The sequence below is a fragment of the Myxocyprinus asiaticus genome, chromosome 13 (genome assembly GCF_019703515.2).
Source record: "Myxocyprinus asiaticus isolate MX2 ecotype Aquarium Trade chromosome 13, UBuf_Myxa_2, whole genome shotgun sequence".
Taxonomy (NCBI): domain Eukaryota; kingdom Metazoa; phylum Chordata; class Actinopteri; order Cypriniformes; family Catostomidae; genus Myxocyprinus; species Myxocyprinus asiaticus.
Window position 1 is genome coordinate 33,424,577 of NC_059356.1, and position 19,357 is coordinate 33,443,933.

The 19,357-nt window shown below is 41.1% G+C and overlaps 1 protein-coding gene across 1 annotated transcript in view; it reads right to left on the bottom strand.

The window, feature by feature from the left end:
* Positions 1–19,357, bottom strand: part of LOC127450085 (glutamate receptor ionotropic, NMDA 2A-like) — a 264,291-nt gene that overhangs the window by 41,301 nt on the left and 203,633 nt on the right. The window contains exon 5 of the mRNA XM_051713824.1: positions 18,525–18,727. Within this exon, the coding sequence (XP_051569784.1) occupies positions 18,525–18,727 (203 nt within the window). The remainder of the gene's footprint in view (positions 1–18,524; positions 18,728–19,357) is intronic.

The following is a 19,357-nucleotide window of genomic DNA, read 5'->3' on the forward strand; positions in this document are numbered from 1 at the left end:
GAGCCTTGCTTCGTCTCAAACTCATGGCATCGCTGAGGGGGCCCTCGAAGCACTTACCTTGCTCTATGTACCAGGCGTCGGGGGGTCGGTGACTGGGGATGAGGGACTTTTTGCCCGTCCTCGTAACTCGTCACAACCGCCTGGCCATGGGTGTGAGTGTGGTGAGGTCGGGAACACCGACCTTGTGACCCAAGGAGTGAGGAAACAGCTCTTTTTTTGAAAATGTGGGTACCACAGCCCGTTCGGGGTGCGTTGAACACAAAACAAAAGGGAACATAAGATTTACCTCCCGGCCCTCCACCGGGGGGACAGAGTGATCTGGATACCAGCTCCATGGTAGCAGCGGACATCTCCCTCCCTGGGTTGTCCGTCTCAGGGGCGCTTAGGAGCCAGGGGGCATCATCTTCCTGCGGGGGGCTCTACACTGGGGCCGAGAACTGGGCTCGGGCTGTGGCGGAGACGCCTGGGCTTTCGCCGCCGCAGGGGGATGCCCTCGGCGAGCAGATGGGGTACAGGATCTTCAGTGGCGCCAGGGCAAGATATGCTGTATCCCCTCAGTCTGCTTCTTCATCGCCGAGAACTGCTGGGCAAAGTCCTCGATGGTGTCACTGAATAGGCCGATCTGGGAGATGGGAGCGTTGAGAAAGCGAGCCTTGTCGGCGTCCCTCATCTCGACCAGATTCAGCCACAGGTGGTGCTCCTGGACCACCAAGGTGGACATCGCCTGCCCAATTGCTCGCACCGTGACCTTCGTCGCCCAGAAGGCGAGGTTGGTCACCGAGCGCAGCTCCTGCATCACATCGGGATCAGGACTACCCACGTGCAGCTCTTTCAGTGCCTTGGCCTGGTGTACTTGCAGGAGGGCCATGGCATGCAGGGCGGAGGCAGCCTGTCCAGCAGCACTGTAGGCTTTAGTTGCCAGAGAAGACGTAGTCCTACAGGCCCTGGAGGGGAGCGCCAGATGATCCCGCCAGGTGGCAGTGTTATGCGGGCAGAGATGAAACGCAACCGCCTTATCCACCTGAGGGATCTCTGCGTACCCGTGGGCCACCCCGCTGTCGAAGGCAGTGAGAGCGGATGAGCTGGGAAGTCAAGTTTGGGCAGAAAAAGGTGCCGTCCAGGACCTCGTCAACTTGTCGTCCACTTCCGGGAAGAAGAGGACTGGGGGGCGCGGCTGTGAGCATCGTCCCGAGCCCAGGAACCAGTCATCTAGCCGCAAGGGCTCAGGGGAGGGTGGAGAGTTCCAGTCCAACCCGACACTCGCAGCGGCCTGGGCAAGCATGGCAGTCAGCTCTGCATTGGCCTCAGACTGGGCGGGCAGGCCCAAAGGTGGCAGCCCAGTCAAGTTCTCAGCATCCAACATTGCCAGTGCACTCTCCGACACAGCGATCAAGGACTCATCCTGCTCACAAGCCCCGAGAGAGATGTTAGGCTGGCCATGAGGCGAGCTGGTTTCATCTCGGAACTCGACGGAGGCAGATGAGCATGCTGGGGAACGGGAGGTCCGCGGGGAATTACCCAGCGAGACCACACCCATTGAAATCCCCAAATCGCCTCCAGCGCCAGCCAGGCTGGCCTCGTACCCATAGGTAGAAGGCGCAGCGCGGGGGGCGGCTGGAATGGCTTTCCCTCAGAGGAAGGAAAGCCGCGACCGCAACGTTGCCATGGTTATGTTCTCGCAATGAGAACACGAACCATCCACAAACGCAGCCTCAGTGTGAGCATGGCCCAGACACGTGAGGCAGCGCCCGTGGCCGTCGGAGGCGGAGAGATAACGACCGCATCCAGGAATTATACAAAGACAGAACGGCATCTTTAAAAAGACGCGTCTTTAAAAAGATGTTCACGTCAATGTGCTGCTCTAAAAGAGGAAAATATACTCTTTGCAGAGATATATACTCTCTTAGTAGCGCTGTCGAAGCGCCCAGGGGCATAGTCTGCACTAAAAATGCAGAAGGAGAGAAAGCCGCTGGAATGCGGCGTATATCCAATAGCATACGCTTCTATCTGAGGGGAATGGACTGGCAGTGGAATTCAGCTCGTTGACACACAATCGCTCAGCTCCAAAGAAAAAATCTGATTGAGTGGTTGCGAGCCAGCTCCTTTTTTACCCGTATGTCCTGGGGAGTGGTATGCAAATTCCGCTCGCCAATTCTCATTGGCCTTTTGTCAAAGATTAGAGGTGTTTGGGGCTCCCAAGTGCGACCCCTAGAGTCACTACATGGACACAACGTCAAGTGAGTGACAGAAGGGGAACAAAGTGCTTCACAGTAATAAAATTTAAAACATAACAACATTTCAAAATTACCACATACACAAACACCAGTAATCTCAAATACAAACACTTCAAATCTGTGTCCTACCTTTCATTTGTCAAACTCAAATGCCAGTGTAAAGTGATGAGATTTCAGGCACAACTTAAATGATCACACTGGGGTCATGTCTAGAAGGGATCCATCCCTCGTGAATCTCACGAGATTCTTACACGCCGTTAATTTGGAGTCTCACAGCAATGAGGAGCGCTCGTAAAGGATTATTTTAAATTGTTTTAATTTTGATGAATAGTCATTCTTGATGACCAATTCAAGCTCTAAAATAAATATTTAACAAATTTGATAACATTCAGCTCTGCATCTGCTATTGTTGGTTATGAGATAGTGTTGGTCAGTGGAGAAGTACATCAATCAGTTATCTTATTAAGCATCTGACTGGGTGGTCTAGTGGCATTTTTCTTTGGAAAATTCAACTGGAAAGGAGCGCAAGCTGCAGAGCTCACAGAAACAAGGAGCGCTCGCCACCCATTCTCATTTCCCCAAGTACATTACTGTGGCACATATGTTGCCATCTTCTTATTACTATATAATTAAAGCATATAATGTTTTTAAAATTAAAAGCAGTTCACGAGCATGCCGTAATTTTACCCGGATTAAACCTTTCACTCAACCTTCATTGTGACCAAATCACTAAGAGGAAATCAGCTTTACATTCATTTTATTTATTATTATATAGTATTAAAGAAAAAGATTGAGTGGAGACAGGTAACAGGATGGGGAAAACTGGGTTAAAAGGCAGATTTGATCCCAGGTTGTCCACATGGAAAAAACACATCCATACTGTTCTTACAGACTGAGCCATTGCAGCACTGTTTGGCAGGTCTGTACAACTAGTGTAAATATTCATCCATCCATCCATCTTCGACCAGTAATCCAGGACCGGGTCATGGTGGCGCAGACTAAGCAAAGTAGCCCATCCATCCTTTTCCCCAGCCACATCCTCCAGCTCATCCTGGGAGATCCTGAGGCATTCCCGGGCCAGCCAAGAGATATAATCCCTCCAGCATGTTCTGGGTCTTCCTCTGAGCCTCCTCCCAGTTGGACATGCTCGAAACACTTCCGCAGGAAGGTGTCCAGGAGGCATCCTAATCAGATGACTGAACCACCTCAACTGGCTCCTTTCAACGCGAAGGAGCAGTATTTCTACTCTGAGCCCCTTTCAGATGTCAGAATTTTGCACCCTATCCCTTAGGGTGAGCCCTGACACCCCACGAAGGAAGCTCATTTCGGCTCACATCTTATTCTCTACCCAATGGGTAGTCACTACCCAAAGCTTATGACCATACCCAAAGCTCATGACCATAGGTGAGGGTTGGAACGTACAACGACTGCTAAATTGAAAGCTTTTCCTTCAGGCTCAGCTCCTTCTTTACCACCATGGTCCGGTACAGTGACCGCATGCCTGTAGATCTCACGCTTCAACTTTCCCTCACTCGTGAACAAGACTCTGAGATACTTAAACTCCTCCACTTGGGACAGCTGCTCTCTCCCTACCTGAAGAGAGCAAACCACCCTTTTCCGGTAGAGAACCATGGCCTCAGACTTGGAGGTGCTGACCTTCATCCCAACCGCTTCACAGTCGGCCATGAACCTCCCAAGTGCACGCTGGAGGTCACAGCATGATGATGCCAACAGGACCACATCATCTGCAAACTGCAGGGTTGCAATCCTGAGACCCCCAAACTGGACACACTCCACACCACGGCTGCTCCTTTAGATCCTATCCATGAATATCACAAACAGGATTGGTGACATGGGACAGCCCTGTCGGAGTCCAATGCTAACTGTGCACAAGCTTGACTTAATGCTGAGGATGTGAACACAGCTCTCTCAATGTTTATACAGTAACCGAATGACACGCACTTGCACTAGCACTCCCACAGCATCCCCCATAGGATATCATGGGGGACACGGTCATATGCCTTCTCCAAGTCCAAAAAACACATGTAAACTGGAAGAGCAAACTCCCATGCCCCCTCTAGGACCCGCGCTAAGGTAAAGAGCTGATCCACTGTTCCATGATCGGGACGGAATCCGCATTGTTCCTCCTCAATCTGAGGTTCGACAATCGGCCAGAGTCTCCTCTCCAGCAACCTGGCATAAGCTTTCCCAGGAAGGCTGAGAAGTGTGATCCCTCGATAGTTGGAACACACCCTCTTGTCCCCCTTTTTAAAAGTGTGAACCACCACACCTGTCTGCCAATCCCTAGGTACCACTCCATATGTCCTAGCAATGCTGAAAAGGCGTGTCAGCCATGACAGCCCAACAACATCCCGGGCCTTCAGCATCTAATGGCGAATCTCATCCACCCCTGGCACCTTGCCACTTCGGAGCTCTTTGACTACCTCAGTGACCTCTGCCAGGAAAATGGATGTCAACCCCCCCCCCCCCCCAGTCCTCCATCCCTGCCTCCTCCACAGAGTGCATGTTAGTAATGTTTAGGAGTTCCTCAAAGTGTTTCTTCCATCGCTCGACTATATTGCCAGGCGAGGTCAACAGTTCCCTGCCTCAGCCAACAATGGCCTGGACAAATCCCTGCTTTCCATGCCTGAGCTAGTTTGCCAGAACCTCATTGAGGCCGACCAAAAGTCCTTCTCCTTGGCCTCCCAAAACTCCTCCCACACCCGTGTTTTCGCTTCCACAACCACTGCCCCTGCAGTCCTTCTGGCCTGCCAGTACCTGTCAGCCGAGTCCGAAGTTCAGCGGGCTAACCAATCCTGAAAAGCCTCCTTCTTCAGCCTGATGGCTTCTTTCACTGCAGGTGTCAACCAGCGGGTTCTAGGATTGCCACCCTGGCAGGCACCAATAACCTTCCAGCCAAAGCTCACAGCAGCCACCTCCGCTCGACGCCTTTCACCCTGAGCAACTCCAGAGGAGGAGAGAGTCCAACCTCTGTCCAGGACTTTGGTTCCAGAGCAAGAACAGCGTGTAGAGGTGAGTCCAACTTTATCTAGCTGGTATCTCTCAACCTCACACACTAATTCTGGCTCCTTCCCCACCAGTGAGGTCACATTCCATGTTCCAAAAGCCAGTTTCTGTAACCAAGGTCCAGTCCGCACAAGCCCCCGCCTTCGCCTGCTACCTGTTGGGCATTGCACTGGTCCCCTATTTCTCTCCTTGCAGGTGGTGGGCCCACAAGGAGCACTAGTATAAATAGTCACTCCATAATAATAGTAATAATGTTATATTATTGATATTATTTACTTTTCTAATGCTCTCTATCATTAAACGCTGAGGTGAGCGGCAAAAGCACCATAGAATCATAATAGAATGCACATGCGCGAGATTGACGAGGGAGGGATCCCTTCTAGACACGGCCTTGTTAGGAACTGTTTATCCGGAAAAGTGTATAATAAGTGTCATAATAAAAGCATGATTCAAAATAAAATCTAGATGCCTGAAATTGAAGAAACTGAATAAAAATATATTACAGCTGTATAGTAAAATGTAATATTTCTGTAATAATAATAATAATTAATCAATAAATCAAAAAAATGCAATGACATGTTTAAAACTTCTATTTTCACTTGTTAAAGTTTTAAGAATTCATTGATTAGACATCATTTTCATGATGAAATGACATGTTCTGGAAAGTTCTGGAAAATAATAATAATAATAATAATTAAAATATAATTATTAAAATAATTATTAAATTATTAATTAAACTGGTGTGTTCAATAGCACATTATCATATAAGCATATTTTTGCTGTGGTATCAAAACTGGTATTGAGAACCGTAAAATTTCACTGGTATCAGTGCCGACTACTGAAATTTTTGTACCGTGACAACCTTAGTCATAGCTATATATAAAACAATATAAATCAAGTGGCATTTATTTAAAATAAATATTACACAAACATATTTTTCAAGCCACACATTTCACAAGTTTGTTAGGTGTTAAATGCTAAAACAAAAAAATATACTGTTCAAAATGAAGACAAAAACTTTACTAGGGCACGTGTGTGACTATACAGCCTCTAAAAAGAACTTTTGGACCTGTTGATTAAAAGTAATTCTGAGAAAATTCTGAGAAAAAATCTAGCATAATTTGTCTGCACATGACAGTTGTATAATTTGTTATCTACAGTAATCAATTAAATGTAAACATTTTAAGTGTGATACATCGCTGTATGTTAGTGACAAATGACCTTTCCAAAAAGTGGGAAAAAATTTACCATAAAAATACTGTATGCCTTATAAGCTAACTAATGTTTTAAGAAAGTAAATCATAGGTCATTTATCAAACACTATGAAGCTGTGCAAAATGTAATCTGCTAAATCATACAACTCTCTGATTGTTTAAACAAGTTATGTTGAATTAGGGCAGAAGTTCTCTTTCGTGTTTCTGAAGAAGTAAAGCAACTTTTCCCTGTTCTAAACTGATAATAGCTCAATAGTTAAATTGAGTGAGTAACTTCTCAGATAAAAGCAAGCAGACAAGGAACCCATAAAGTTGTGAGGCTGGGGAGAGCTAGACTGTGTGAGAAACAGAGAGAAAGAGATTGTAAGAGAGGAAGAAAGAGAGGCAGGTCTATCTCAAAGAGGAATGGGCCATGAGCTTTCTCCTGCCAGTATCTTTGATGCATCAGTAATTTCTGCCTCCTCTTCCTCCAAATGAGTGCAATGGATGCTTGAGTGGGAATTGTGCCGTTGGAGGAAGGCAACAGAGAGCGTTGGCCTGTTTGGAAGTGGGCATGTGCGGCATCCACAAAGCACACATGTGTATTTTCTCGTGTGTGTTTGTGATCCTTTGATGAGACTAAGCTTCACGCATACAGAGTAGGCTATGGTGATCCTAGAAGACCATATATTATTCGTCCTATTTAGCAATGTATAAAATTTCCTATAATCCCCTTTGCGTTTCGTTAGGGGGTGTTGGCAGTTTTCACAACCACTGTTAATCACGGCTCACAGATCAAAACAACTTTTATGACCATGACCTATTAAATAATTGTCCAAGTACACTGAAACAAACACACACTATCTGTTTATCTCTTCCAAAACACCTGCGGGCCCCCTGTGGACAGTGAGCATCTAGGTGGTACATTCAAGAGTGAGTAACTTAGAGGCAGTAAAACGACCTGCAACATATTTCAAACGGTCTTAGGGCTCCTACATCACTCTACATACCTCTTTATCTACACTTTGGGGGGAAAACATTAAACAATCAAGAACCCGTTTACACCCGAGGATGTACATTTTCTAGGAATGTGCAAAACTACATATTTTCAAAATTGACTAGTCAATGGGTTGGCTGAATTGCAAGAAGGCTAAATGGTCTTAAAGGGATAGTTCACCCAAAAATAAATATTCTCCAATCATTTACTCATCCTCATGCCATCCCAGATGTGTATGACTTTCTCTGTTCTGAAGAACACAAATTATGAATTTTAGAAGAATATTTCAGGTCTGTAGGCAATGCAAGTGAATGGGTGCCAAAATGTTGACACTCCAAAAATCACATAAAGGTATCATAAAAGTAATCCAAACGTGTTTTAATCCATATCTTCAGAAGTGAAATGATAGGTGTGGGTGAGAAACAGATCAATATTTAAGTCCTTTTTTGCAAGAAAATCTTCTCCCTGCCCAGTAGGGGGCGGTATGCATGAAGAATGAGAATCACCAAAAACACAAGAAGAAGAATGTGAAAGTGATCTGTTTCTCACCCTCACCTTTCATAACATTTCTGAAGACACTGATTTAACCACTGGATTCTTATGGATTACTTTTATGCTGACTAATGTGATTTTTTGAGCTTCAAAATTTTGGCACCCATTCACTTGTATTGTATGGACCTACAGAGCTGAAATATTCTTCTAAAAATCTTCATTCGTGTTCTGCTGAAGAAAGAAAGTCATACACATCTGGGATGGCATGAGGGTGAGTAAATGCTTCAAGGAATGCTTGTAGTTTAAAAACAACTAGGGGTTTCACATTGGACATGCTGTTGCATTTATAAACTGCGTTTTGGTAGGGGGTGTACACAAAGGCCACATTATTGCATTCGAAAAGCAACTTTTTTAGGGGACATTCACATGAACACATTTTTGCGTTCGAAAACAGCGCTTCTTAGGTGGCGTTCACATTGGACGAGTTATTTCATTCATAAACTGCGTTTTCATAGGGGACGTTCACATAGGACGTGTTATTGTATTCAACGACTAAATGCTAAATTTTTAGGGGCTGTTCACAAACACTTCTTAGGGGGTGTTCATATAGGATGTTTTTGCATTCAAATACAGTATTTCTTTCACATAGGATGTGTAGTGAGTCGACTCTATCTTCAAAGGAACTCCAATACAAAACAGAGACTTTCTTCCCAACTAACCAAGCCAAAGAACTTCCTTCCCAGCAGAAAGCAAGTACAAACCTCCAGACTATTGCTAAGCTGGTGCATAAAAAATATAATTTTACAACCCTATTTTCAAAATGAGGTGTATTATATGAAGTATTGATTAGAGGTCAACCGATATATTGGATTTACTGATTAATTGGGGCCGATAGTTGCATTTTCTATCTATCGGCTATCGGAAAAAATCAACTCCAATTGTTATTTTTGGACTACTTCCTCCGTGGCCAGCACTGGAGGGTTCTACACTCTGAACTCCTCTGTTCTACAGTATAACGGTGCCCTCTAGAGGTTAGATAAAAAACAATTCAATTTTAAAGGTGCATTCAGTAATTTGGGGCTAATTTAAAAAGTTTTACACATTAACAAATTAATTTTGTTTTTGTGAAGAGTGATCTGAATGGTGTACACTCACATGAGATGAAGACTGTACCCATAATAGTTTTCTATAAAAAGTGTTTTTATTATACATGGTGCGGGTCACCCCTTCAGTGTGTTTCACCATATTGAAATGACATGGTCCGCTGTGTTTCACCAAACATCGAAGAAGAAAATCCTCACGCTCATTGGCTGCCGCCTATGTAGATATGCGTGTCTATTCTTAGCGCAGTGTTGTTTGGTAATGCGAAGAGCAAAAAGAATACAACAGAAGATTCAGTAGCTGTACTGCCGAAGAAACGAAAAGGTCCGAAGCAAGAAGACAGAAAGACCAGCAAAGGCAAAAAACTAGAGTAAACATTGTTACGCCATACACAAGGTGGAAAGATTTGATGACGGAGAAAAACATGAGTAGCGATGCCAATGTTGCTTCTTTTTTTGTTGGACAGGTAAGACATTATTAATTGTTTAGACCACTCTCTAAAATAGTATCAGTGGAATTTACAGAAAACTCATTCAAGTTTCCTGCAAACTTTTTAAAATTACGTGTGTAGTCAACTTATGTTAGTAATGGACAGTTTTCAGCTGTGTTTACAAACACAACCAGAAAGCAACATGTAATTTTATTTTCTTTGTTATCACAGCTATAGTAAGGGGGGCCCATCTACCTCCACCTCAATGAAATGGCATATGTCTTCATTCGTTTAGTAGCTTGACACAGCGATTGCTGTGAATTTTGAGTAAACCATGATGTAGGTTTGCTTGGAAACAATACGAGTACTTCAAATACAGTATTTATGGGCATGCTAAATTTGATCATCAAAAACTATTCTAATCTTTCCTTTACCATAACATTCTGTATCGCTAGAATTTGAGGTTTATTTTACGTTAAGCATTTCTCTAAAAAAGGTAATAACTGTCTTTACAAATAACATGAAACATAGACAGTCTCCAAAGATTATTGATATGAGGGACAATAATAATCTGTCCTTAACTGAATAAGTCTGTTCGCTTGAATTCTGACGTTTGTTTTTAGGCAAAGCAATTATAGTAGTAATAAATAACTTTAGAAATAACCTCAAACTCTGACATTTTCCAAAGGCAAATGATATTCCAAAGCTAGCGGGGGCAGCAGAGACGATCATGCTTATCCACATCGATAGATGGCAGTACAGCATCTAACACCACTGTGACATCAGTACTTAAAGTACACGAAGAAGAGCAATGCTAATGCTAGCTAGAGAACTAATGAATATCCCTTTAAAGTACTTTATTAGCATGATTGTGTTTATATACAATATCGCCAAAGCATTAATACACAAAATAGATAATGACCGTTTTATAAAAAATAAAACGGCAACGAATCACAATAAAATAGTATTTAAATAAGGTGGCAGGGGCCTGGGTAGCTCAGCGAGTAAAGACGCTGACTACCACCCCTGGAGTCACAAGTTCCAATCCAGGGTGTGCTGGGTGACTCCAGCCAGGTATCCTAAGCAACCAAATTGGCCCGGTTGCTAGGGAGAGTAGAGTCACATGGGTTAACCTCATCGTGATCGCTATAATGTGGTTCTCGCTCTCGGTGGGGCGCGTGGTGAGTTGTGCGTGGATTCCGTGGAGAATAGCGTGAAGCCTCCACACACACATTTCTCCGCGGTAACACGCTCAACAAGCCACGTGATAAGATGCGCGGATTAATGGTCTCAGACGCGGAGGCAACTGAGATTCGTCCTCTGCCACCCGGATTGAGGCGAGTCACTACTTTGCTATCTAGTAGTCACTAGATTGGGAATTGGGCATTCCAAAATGGAGAGAAAAAAGGGGAGAATAATAATAATAATAATAATAATAATAAAATATACACGGTGATGTTGTTGAACACAACATCAGCATGCAGCTGGGTTCAACTACAGTAACGCCTTCAAAAACGGTCAGAAATCTAGGGGTAATCATCGATAACAAACAAAATTTCACAGACCACATCTCAAAGACCGCAAGATCATGTAGATTTACACTCTACACTATCAGGAAGATAAGACCCTTCCTTTCGGAACATGCCACACAACTTCTTGTTCAGTCACTTGTCATAACTAGACTGGACTACTGTAACGCTCTCATTGCAGGCCTCCCTGCATGTGAAATTAGACCCCTGCAAATGATCCAGAATGCAGGAGCACGTCCGGTCTTTAATGAACCAAAGAGCACATGTTACACCACTCCTTGTCTCTCTTCACTGGTTGCCAGTTGATGCACAGATCAAATTCAAGGCTCTGATGCTGGCATACAGAACAGTCACTGGGTCTGCTCCAGCATACCTAAAATCATTTCTACAGAGCTACGCACCCACTAATGAATGTCGCCTTTTTGTACCAACACAAAGAGGCACCAAAACACTTTCCCGGACTTTCGGCTCCATCGTACCATGTTGGTGGAATGACCTTCCCAACTTCATCCGTGAAGCTGACTCGCTTTCTTCAAAAAATGGCTAAAAACACATCTTTTCCAAGAGCACTTAACCAGTCACTAAAAAAAATAATAATTAACTATTCTGATGCTAGTGATACTTTGTAATATGGCACTTTTTCGTAGCACTGTCTCCTTGAGATGATTCGCTTATGTGTTCCTCTTTTGTAAGTCGCTAAAAGCGTCTGACAAATAAAGAACTGTAAATGTAAAATGTAATAAAATAAGGTGGCAGGTAATGAATAAAATAAAAATAAAACAACTATAATAACAATATACACTATACAATCTAAAAAATAAGCATTTAACAAGATATTATTAACATAAAAATATACTGTGACCAAAGTACATTAAGGCAGTGATTGGTTTCTGAGGGTGTGCAGCTCAAAGGTGAATTTTGCTGCAACTGATGCATGATTGTCCTCCCCCAGTAACACCTGCATTTGATCTGTTTCTGCTGAACTAGAAAACTATGCATGAGGTTTGAAAGTTTGTCAAAGTATTTCTCTCTCACCTCTGTCAGTTTCTCACAGTGAAAGACACAGTGTCTCTGTCTCGACCTCACCAGTGTCACAGTGAGCACAGACTCGTTCTTCCTTTGGAAGCCATGTTTGTCTGTGTCTGCCTTTTTCTATGGCCAGACTGTGATCACCAAACCAGTATTTGGTGAGGATCCGTCTCTGTTTTGGATCTCTTACAGTTAGGAGATATTCTGCCAGATTATAATTTCAGTTTAGGGCCCGATAACAATCCAATTTGCTTTGGTTTTTACTTTAATTTTCCCAATGGTCCAAACATGAATTTTTGCTTTCTTTTATGATTTGGTTTATTCTGATTTGGTTTTGTTCGGCAGTGCTGGTCTGAAACTGGTGTTAGTTAGTTGTTAGCAGGTTTGTGAGTTTCACAGCCAGCTGACAAAAGGGACTGGTTTTAGGCTTCAACTCTTGGGTTTTAAGGGCTTCATGTTGCAGTGTGTTAGGGAAACTTGAATTTAGGTGTGTCCTAAATTTGAGGGATCGTTTTTCAATATGTATAATTAGGGGGTATCTGCCTAGTTCAGCCAGGCATGCATTAGTAGGTGCTCTTCTCTGAACTCTTAGAATGTTTCTACAGAATTCTGCATGCAGGGATTCAGTGGGGTGTTTGTCCCATCTAGAGTAATCTGCCAGACAGAGTGGACCCCAAATCTCACATCCGTACAGAGCAATAGGCATAATAATACACTAACAAAGATTTTACACCAAATTGTTACAGGAATGTCTATTTGGGTAAATTTGCCCTTAATAGAACAGAATGCTCTTCTAGCTTTCTCTTTTAGTGCATTCACTGCCAGACCAAAACCCCATGAAGCAATGATTTTTAGACCGAGGTAATCGTAGTGTGGGGTGTGTTCTGCTGCAGTGTTTCCCAGAGTGAATGTGTATCTTGTTTCCTGTAATCTGGCTTTTTTCTGGAAGATAATAATTTTCATTTTTTTCAAATTGACTGTCAGGTCCCAGTTGTGACAGTAGATCTCCAGCAGGTCCAGATGCTGCTGTAGCCCTTGTGCAGTAGCTGACAGCTGCACCAGATCATCTGCATAGAGAAGAAATTTAACTTCGGAATTATTTAGAGTAAGACCGGTTGTTGCAGATTGTTCCAGTAGCACTACTAACTCATTAATGTAAAAGTTGAACAGAGTTGGACTAAAACTGCAGCCCTGTCTCACTCCACGCCCTTGAGTGAAGAATTCTGTTCTTTTATTGCCAATTTTAACTCCGCACCTGTTGTCCAAATGTATAGATTTGATTGTGTTGTACATTTTACCCCCAATGCCGGATTGTTGAATTTTATAATATAGATCATTGTGCCAAATGGAATCAAATGCTTTTTTTTAAAATCAACAAAACATGCATAAATTTTGCCTTTGCTTTTTTGATGAACGAACTGGTTGATTATCATGTGTAGCGTGTAAATGTGGTCGGTGGTTTAGTAGGAATCCAATCTGACTCTTACTCAAGACATTGTGCTTGGTAAGGAAGGCCTGTATCCGGGCTTTCAGGATACAACAGAAAGTCTTCCCAAGATTACTGTTCACACAAATGCCTCGGTAGTTATTGGTGTGGAATTTGTCTCCACTCTTATATAATGGGTGTATTAAGCCCATACTCCAGGTATCAGGAAAGTAGCCAGTTTGCAGAACCAGACCGAACATTTTTAACAAGGCCTCCTGCATTACTGCAGGGCTGTGCTTCAGCATTTCTGTTTTAATGTTGTCTAAACCAGTGGTTCTCAACCTTTTTGACTCCAAGGCACCCCATTGTTGGAGAAAATATTCGAAGGCCCCCCATGTAGGCGATTAGATATTTATATTATAAGATATATCTATTATAAGATATTTCCTTAAAACTTGACTCCAGAAATGTCTAGAACTGTATATTCTTCATAAAAAGCAAGCTGTTGAAGGGAGTTATTACATTTTTAGAATTTTCAGTAAGTTGAATTATAATAATTATATACAATTATAATAATCTATCATATTTTAAATAATTGTAAGAGATTTTGAGCCCCCTCCCCCCCCCCCCGGAAGTTTTTAACATTGATAACACCAATGACATTATTTTTAAATTATTTAAATTATGAATTATTATTTTGGTTTGCTTTTTTGCACACTTGTTTTGCCTTGCACTAATGCTTGACATGAGAAAACAAAATGAGTAAATAAATAAACACATTAATATCTGTAAATGTCATAGAAGTGATGTACCAGATGAAGGGGACAAGGGTTTTTCAGGCAACTGACAAATTCAAATCTATATTCTAAAAAATGTGTAAACAAATTTTCAAATCTTTTCATATTATATAATAAAATGTTATGTTATAGAACGCCCCCTAGTGGGTCCTGACCCCCTGGTTAAGAACCACTGGTCTAAACCACATGCCTTTCTGGGTTTTAGTTTCTCAAGTGCATCTGTCAGTTATTCTCTGCTAATCTGATAGTCTAAAGGTTTTTGGTTCTTTTTATTGTAGATTCCAATTGACTGCTTATTTTGCATGTTTTTCTGGTCAGGTGTGAGATTTTCTGGAGAAATTTCTTTGAATACATTTTTAAAATAGTCTTTCCATAATTCTCAGTTTTGTATGGCTATGTCCTGGCTGTGTTTATTTAGACTTTTCCATTTTTCCCAGAACTTATCATCATTAATTGAGTCTTCAATTTCATCGAGTGTGGTTTAGATGTTGTTGCTTTTTGTGGCATACTGTATTTTTATAATCCCTGAGTGCTACACAGTAATTTTGTCTGGTTTTGACAGCTTTGTGAGGCTCTCTGTGTTTTTGTTTGAAGAGCTGTCTGAGTAGTTTTCTTTTAATTTTACATTCTTTATCAAACAAAATTTCATCCCCAGTTTAAGTTTAGTTTTCATGTTTGTACAGAGATGGTTTGCTTTGATTGAGCACCTTTTATAAATATAATTTATTTATTGTACTGCAGAATTTACATCAATCTTGTTAGCCATAAACTGTGTTATTTGAAATCTATTGATTAGGTTTTACATTTCTATGGAGCTAATTGCACTAAGAAATTCAGACTCACATTTGGGACCATTTGTATGTTGGGTTAGTTTGAACAGATTTCTGGGCTCTTGGTCTGTTCTATGGTGTTGAATTTTCTTTAGGAACACATTAATTTGACAGAGGTCTGATAAGAAAGACTGTGGTCTGACAGTGAATGCATGTATAGAAGGGGTCCATGTCTGTGATGGCATAGTTGACTACACTAGCCCCAAGAGTTCAGCAGAAAGTGAATCAACCTAAAGCATCCCCTCGGATCCTACCATTAAGCATATACAGACCCAGGCCTCGACAGAGACACACTAACTCCTTACCGTTTTTGTTGACTGTACTGTCCGGATTGTTCCGTGCTGTAGTGGTGGGGATTAGATGTGTGTTGGTTTCAGTATGTGGTTATTCCCATTGGTATTTATAATGTCTGATTCTGAACCTGTCCTTGCATTTAGGTCCCCACATAACATCAGAATCCCCTGGGCTTTGAATTGGATGGTTCCATCTGAAGCTGATCAAAATGATTGTCCTTGTAGTACAGAGACTCCAATAGAGGTATGTAGGCTGCACAGATGTAAAGGTCCTTATCACAGTGTATGATGCCTTTTTTTAGTTTAAGCCAAACATGTGTTGAGTCTTTTTTCATGATTGATAGGTTGTTTTTTAAAGTCTCTTTGTACCAAATGATGACCCCACCAGAGTCTCTTCGGCATTTCACGTTAATGTTTTTAAGTGATGGGAATACAATTTCCCTGTATCCTAAAGGCCAATGACTGTCCACGTCTGATCTGCACCATGTTTCTTGCAGAATAATGATGTCCTGGTTATAAATGTTTTTAAAGTCTTGGCCCCAAAGATTGTGGAGTAGAGGCCTTGAATATTCCAAGAACTTATAGTCAAAGAAGTCATTATGAAATAAAGTGAGGTGTTTTGGTGGTCCAGATGGCTTACTCCAGTATTCTAACAGTTTTAACAATCACTATTAATCACTCCTTGTGGAGTTTGTTGTGCAACATGACTGGGCTATTTATATTGATGAACGCTTCAAAAGCGGGTTTAGAACATCGACAGAGGAAAGCCAAGGTATATATACAATACACGTTATTATTATTGACATGGTACAATAAATCAGTCATTTAAGACAACCAAAGGTGGTTTGATAATTAATTTGTTTATAACTAATCGCTGCACTGGAGAATTGCATTGCCAACAAGGTGGAGAGATGATAACATTAAAGCTAACATTAGCTGTTTGAAAGGTTAGAACAATGTTATAAGTCAAGGATAGAAACTGTTTACTTTTCCTCTTCATACGCTGTTTTGAAGAGAAAAAAGAATTCACTTATGAATTCGTGCAGATCTGTTGAGTTTTTATTGCATCCAATATGTTCAGCACTCCAAAGAGGTTTTGTTGCTAAATAGATTTATAAGATAATAATCAGTAGTAAATCAATCATTAATGCAAACCATATATGAATATGCCGCCTGAGTTTTTGCTTTTGTTCGGCCATTCGCAACTTTGCCTGCTTCAGAAGACCAAATGTTAGCAAATTACATTGCGTGAATGCACACGCACAGGGACAGTTTTGTAGTTTTCCCTTTCAAAGTTCCCAAACTTTTCTCTGTTCTGTCCAAGCTTCCTAATTTTATGATGTAGTTATGAAAAAAAAAAAAACAACAACAACGTAAGAGCATGGTAAAATACTTAGGCCTATGTCTGAAATATACATTTGATATTTATGAGAGGGCACATTGTTATATAATCCAATGTGTTCATGTGAGGGCACATATAATATATACAATGTCATTATAAAATTACCTTTAAAAAGATAAGACTTGAGTAGATTTTATTTCTATCCCTTTTTCTCTCACCCTTTCTTATACATCATTCATATATTTAATATGAAAATAAAATAAACTAATAAATATTGTCAGTAGTGATGAAGCATACAGGAGCTATAAGGATTTATAAGGCAGTGTTTTATGTTACTGCCGAACACATTTGACCTGTAATATTTTAATTAATATTTCCATTAATTTCAGATGACAAAGGCTCTGAAGAAGGTACCAGTGTGAGAGAAATGTACTGTATAAAGTATTGCCATCGAAAGTGATACTTACTTAAGTTCAGCACAATATTTTACATTGAGTGGAAGTTTTCATTAATATTATACATTTTAAAAACTATCAGCCAATTAATCGGCTATCAGCCTGTTTTCCCACCTTAGTTATCGGTATCGGCAAAACCCACTATTGGTTGATCTCTAGTATTGATGGTTTGTTTCAAGGCATGTTCAGATGAAAAAGAAAGGCATGATCTGCTAGGCTGCATATAATCAGTGATCAATACACAACTGTTTTCTTGGCTAGAGTCTATATGAGATCAACATTTTAATGTTGATTCATCTGCTCTGTTCAAAGCTCATTCATTTATACACTAACCGTGTTTATGTGTGTCTATGTGTGTTAGTTTAGTTTCATGTAGTAGTTTTAGATTAGCAAAATTAATTCTTTTTTAAAGTCTTTTTAAAGTCGATTTTCAAAAAAAGTTGACTGTGGTTTATGATTACACTTTTTAGTCACTTAAAATCTGCTGAACCTTGCTACTTTGCTTAAAAACTTTTTCACTATATTTACAATATGTTTGTCAGTGGCCAACAAGAGTAATATCCCTTTAGAGTTAGTGTTTAGCTCAACTTACTGCTGGATGAAGAGGTTGAGCAGACGAAAACATTAACTCTTTCAATATTCCCCTAATTAATTATTATTCCCTTTTTGGGGCTTTCACCTAGGGCGCATGGCTGTATTGAAAAATAGCATTTCTTAGGGGGTGTTCACATAAGATGTGTGGTGTTCAGAAACAGCTAGGGGAGTTCACATAGGATGAAAAACAGCTAACTTGACATGTTGTCTTAAAAACACAATGCTCAAAAAAAGACATGACTGCAAAGCTGTCTGTCTGCATGTGTATGACTGTAGCGGCAGTGCTTTGAATGAGATGAATATTGTTAATGGTGAGATTACATTTCAAGTTGGCCTGCATATTAAAGCAACAGTGTGCAGAATTTTCTGTGCTTTATCAACATGTAAACACACTGACATAGTAAGTGACATAAGCTGTCATGAAAACAGAGACCCTCCCATATATATACTGTATGTATATACAGTGTATATATATATATATATATATATATATATATATATATATATATATATATATATATATATATATATATATATATATATATATGGCTATTGGTGATTGGATTTTCATATATGTATTTGAGATTCATGTTATCACCAGGTGTCAACAGAACTGTATATAGGGTCCAACAGTGGAGAGTGCTTGAGAGCGGTGACATGTGAGTGATGGAGGAGGGGAGCATATGAGCGGTGATGGAGGAGGGGAGCATATGAGGGGAAAGTGAAGATACACAAAGGAGAAAAATGAGCCTCACTCTTTGATGTGTTTGCGGCAGGGGACGGAGTTTCTCATGCAGGTGCCCGTAAGACGCTCTACGTTCTCCACGATGACAAAAGGCTTCTCCTCCAGTGTTACAATGGTCAGGTGATTGTCATCAGTCTCAGCGTCACCGAAAGAGTTGAAGCGTGGCCACACCGGAAATTTTAAGGTCAAACTCTGGTTCTCCCATTTGCCCATCTGAAAAATGAGCCAGAGGAGCAGTGTAACATATCAGAGCACACAAATACTGTCACTCTCTTTCTTTCCATTTTCAGTTTCATAGTAATTAATTGGAACTGTTTGTTTTAAATGCAGTATTTCAAAAATATCAATACATAAGTTCAGTAAAGGTAAACAAAATAATAACACACATATGAACCATTAATACAATAAAATTAAAAGGGTGTGCAGCTCAAATAAGTTTAAAGAATAAAATTAATTTAGCTAATAACCGATGCATGAGTGTCTTTCTCCAGAAATTCTAACATTTCAGACCATTTAAAAATGTTGAATGAGGTTTGAATGTTTCCCAAAGTACGTATTTTACACTGCATTTTTTTGTTTTTTTGTTTGAGGCAATATAAGAAAAAGTGGCAACAAATGCCTCAACCTCACCAGTTTTACAGTGAGCACAGACTTTCTTCCTTTGGAAACCATGTTTATCTGTGTCTGCCATTTTCTGTGGCTAGACTTGCTCACTGAGCCTGTATTTGTTGAGGATCCTTCTCTCTCTCTCTTTCTTTCCCAGAGGGAAAGGTGTGTGTATGAAGCAATGCTTGAGAGCAAAACATATCAGATCCACACCATATCAAATCCACAGAGCCAAGG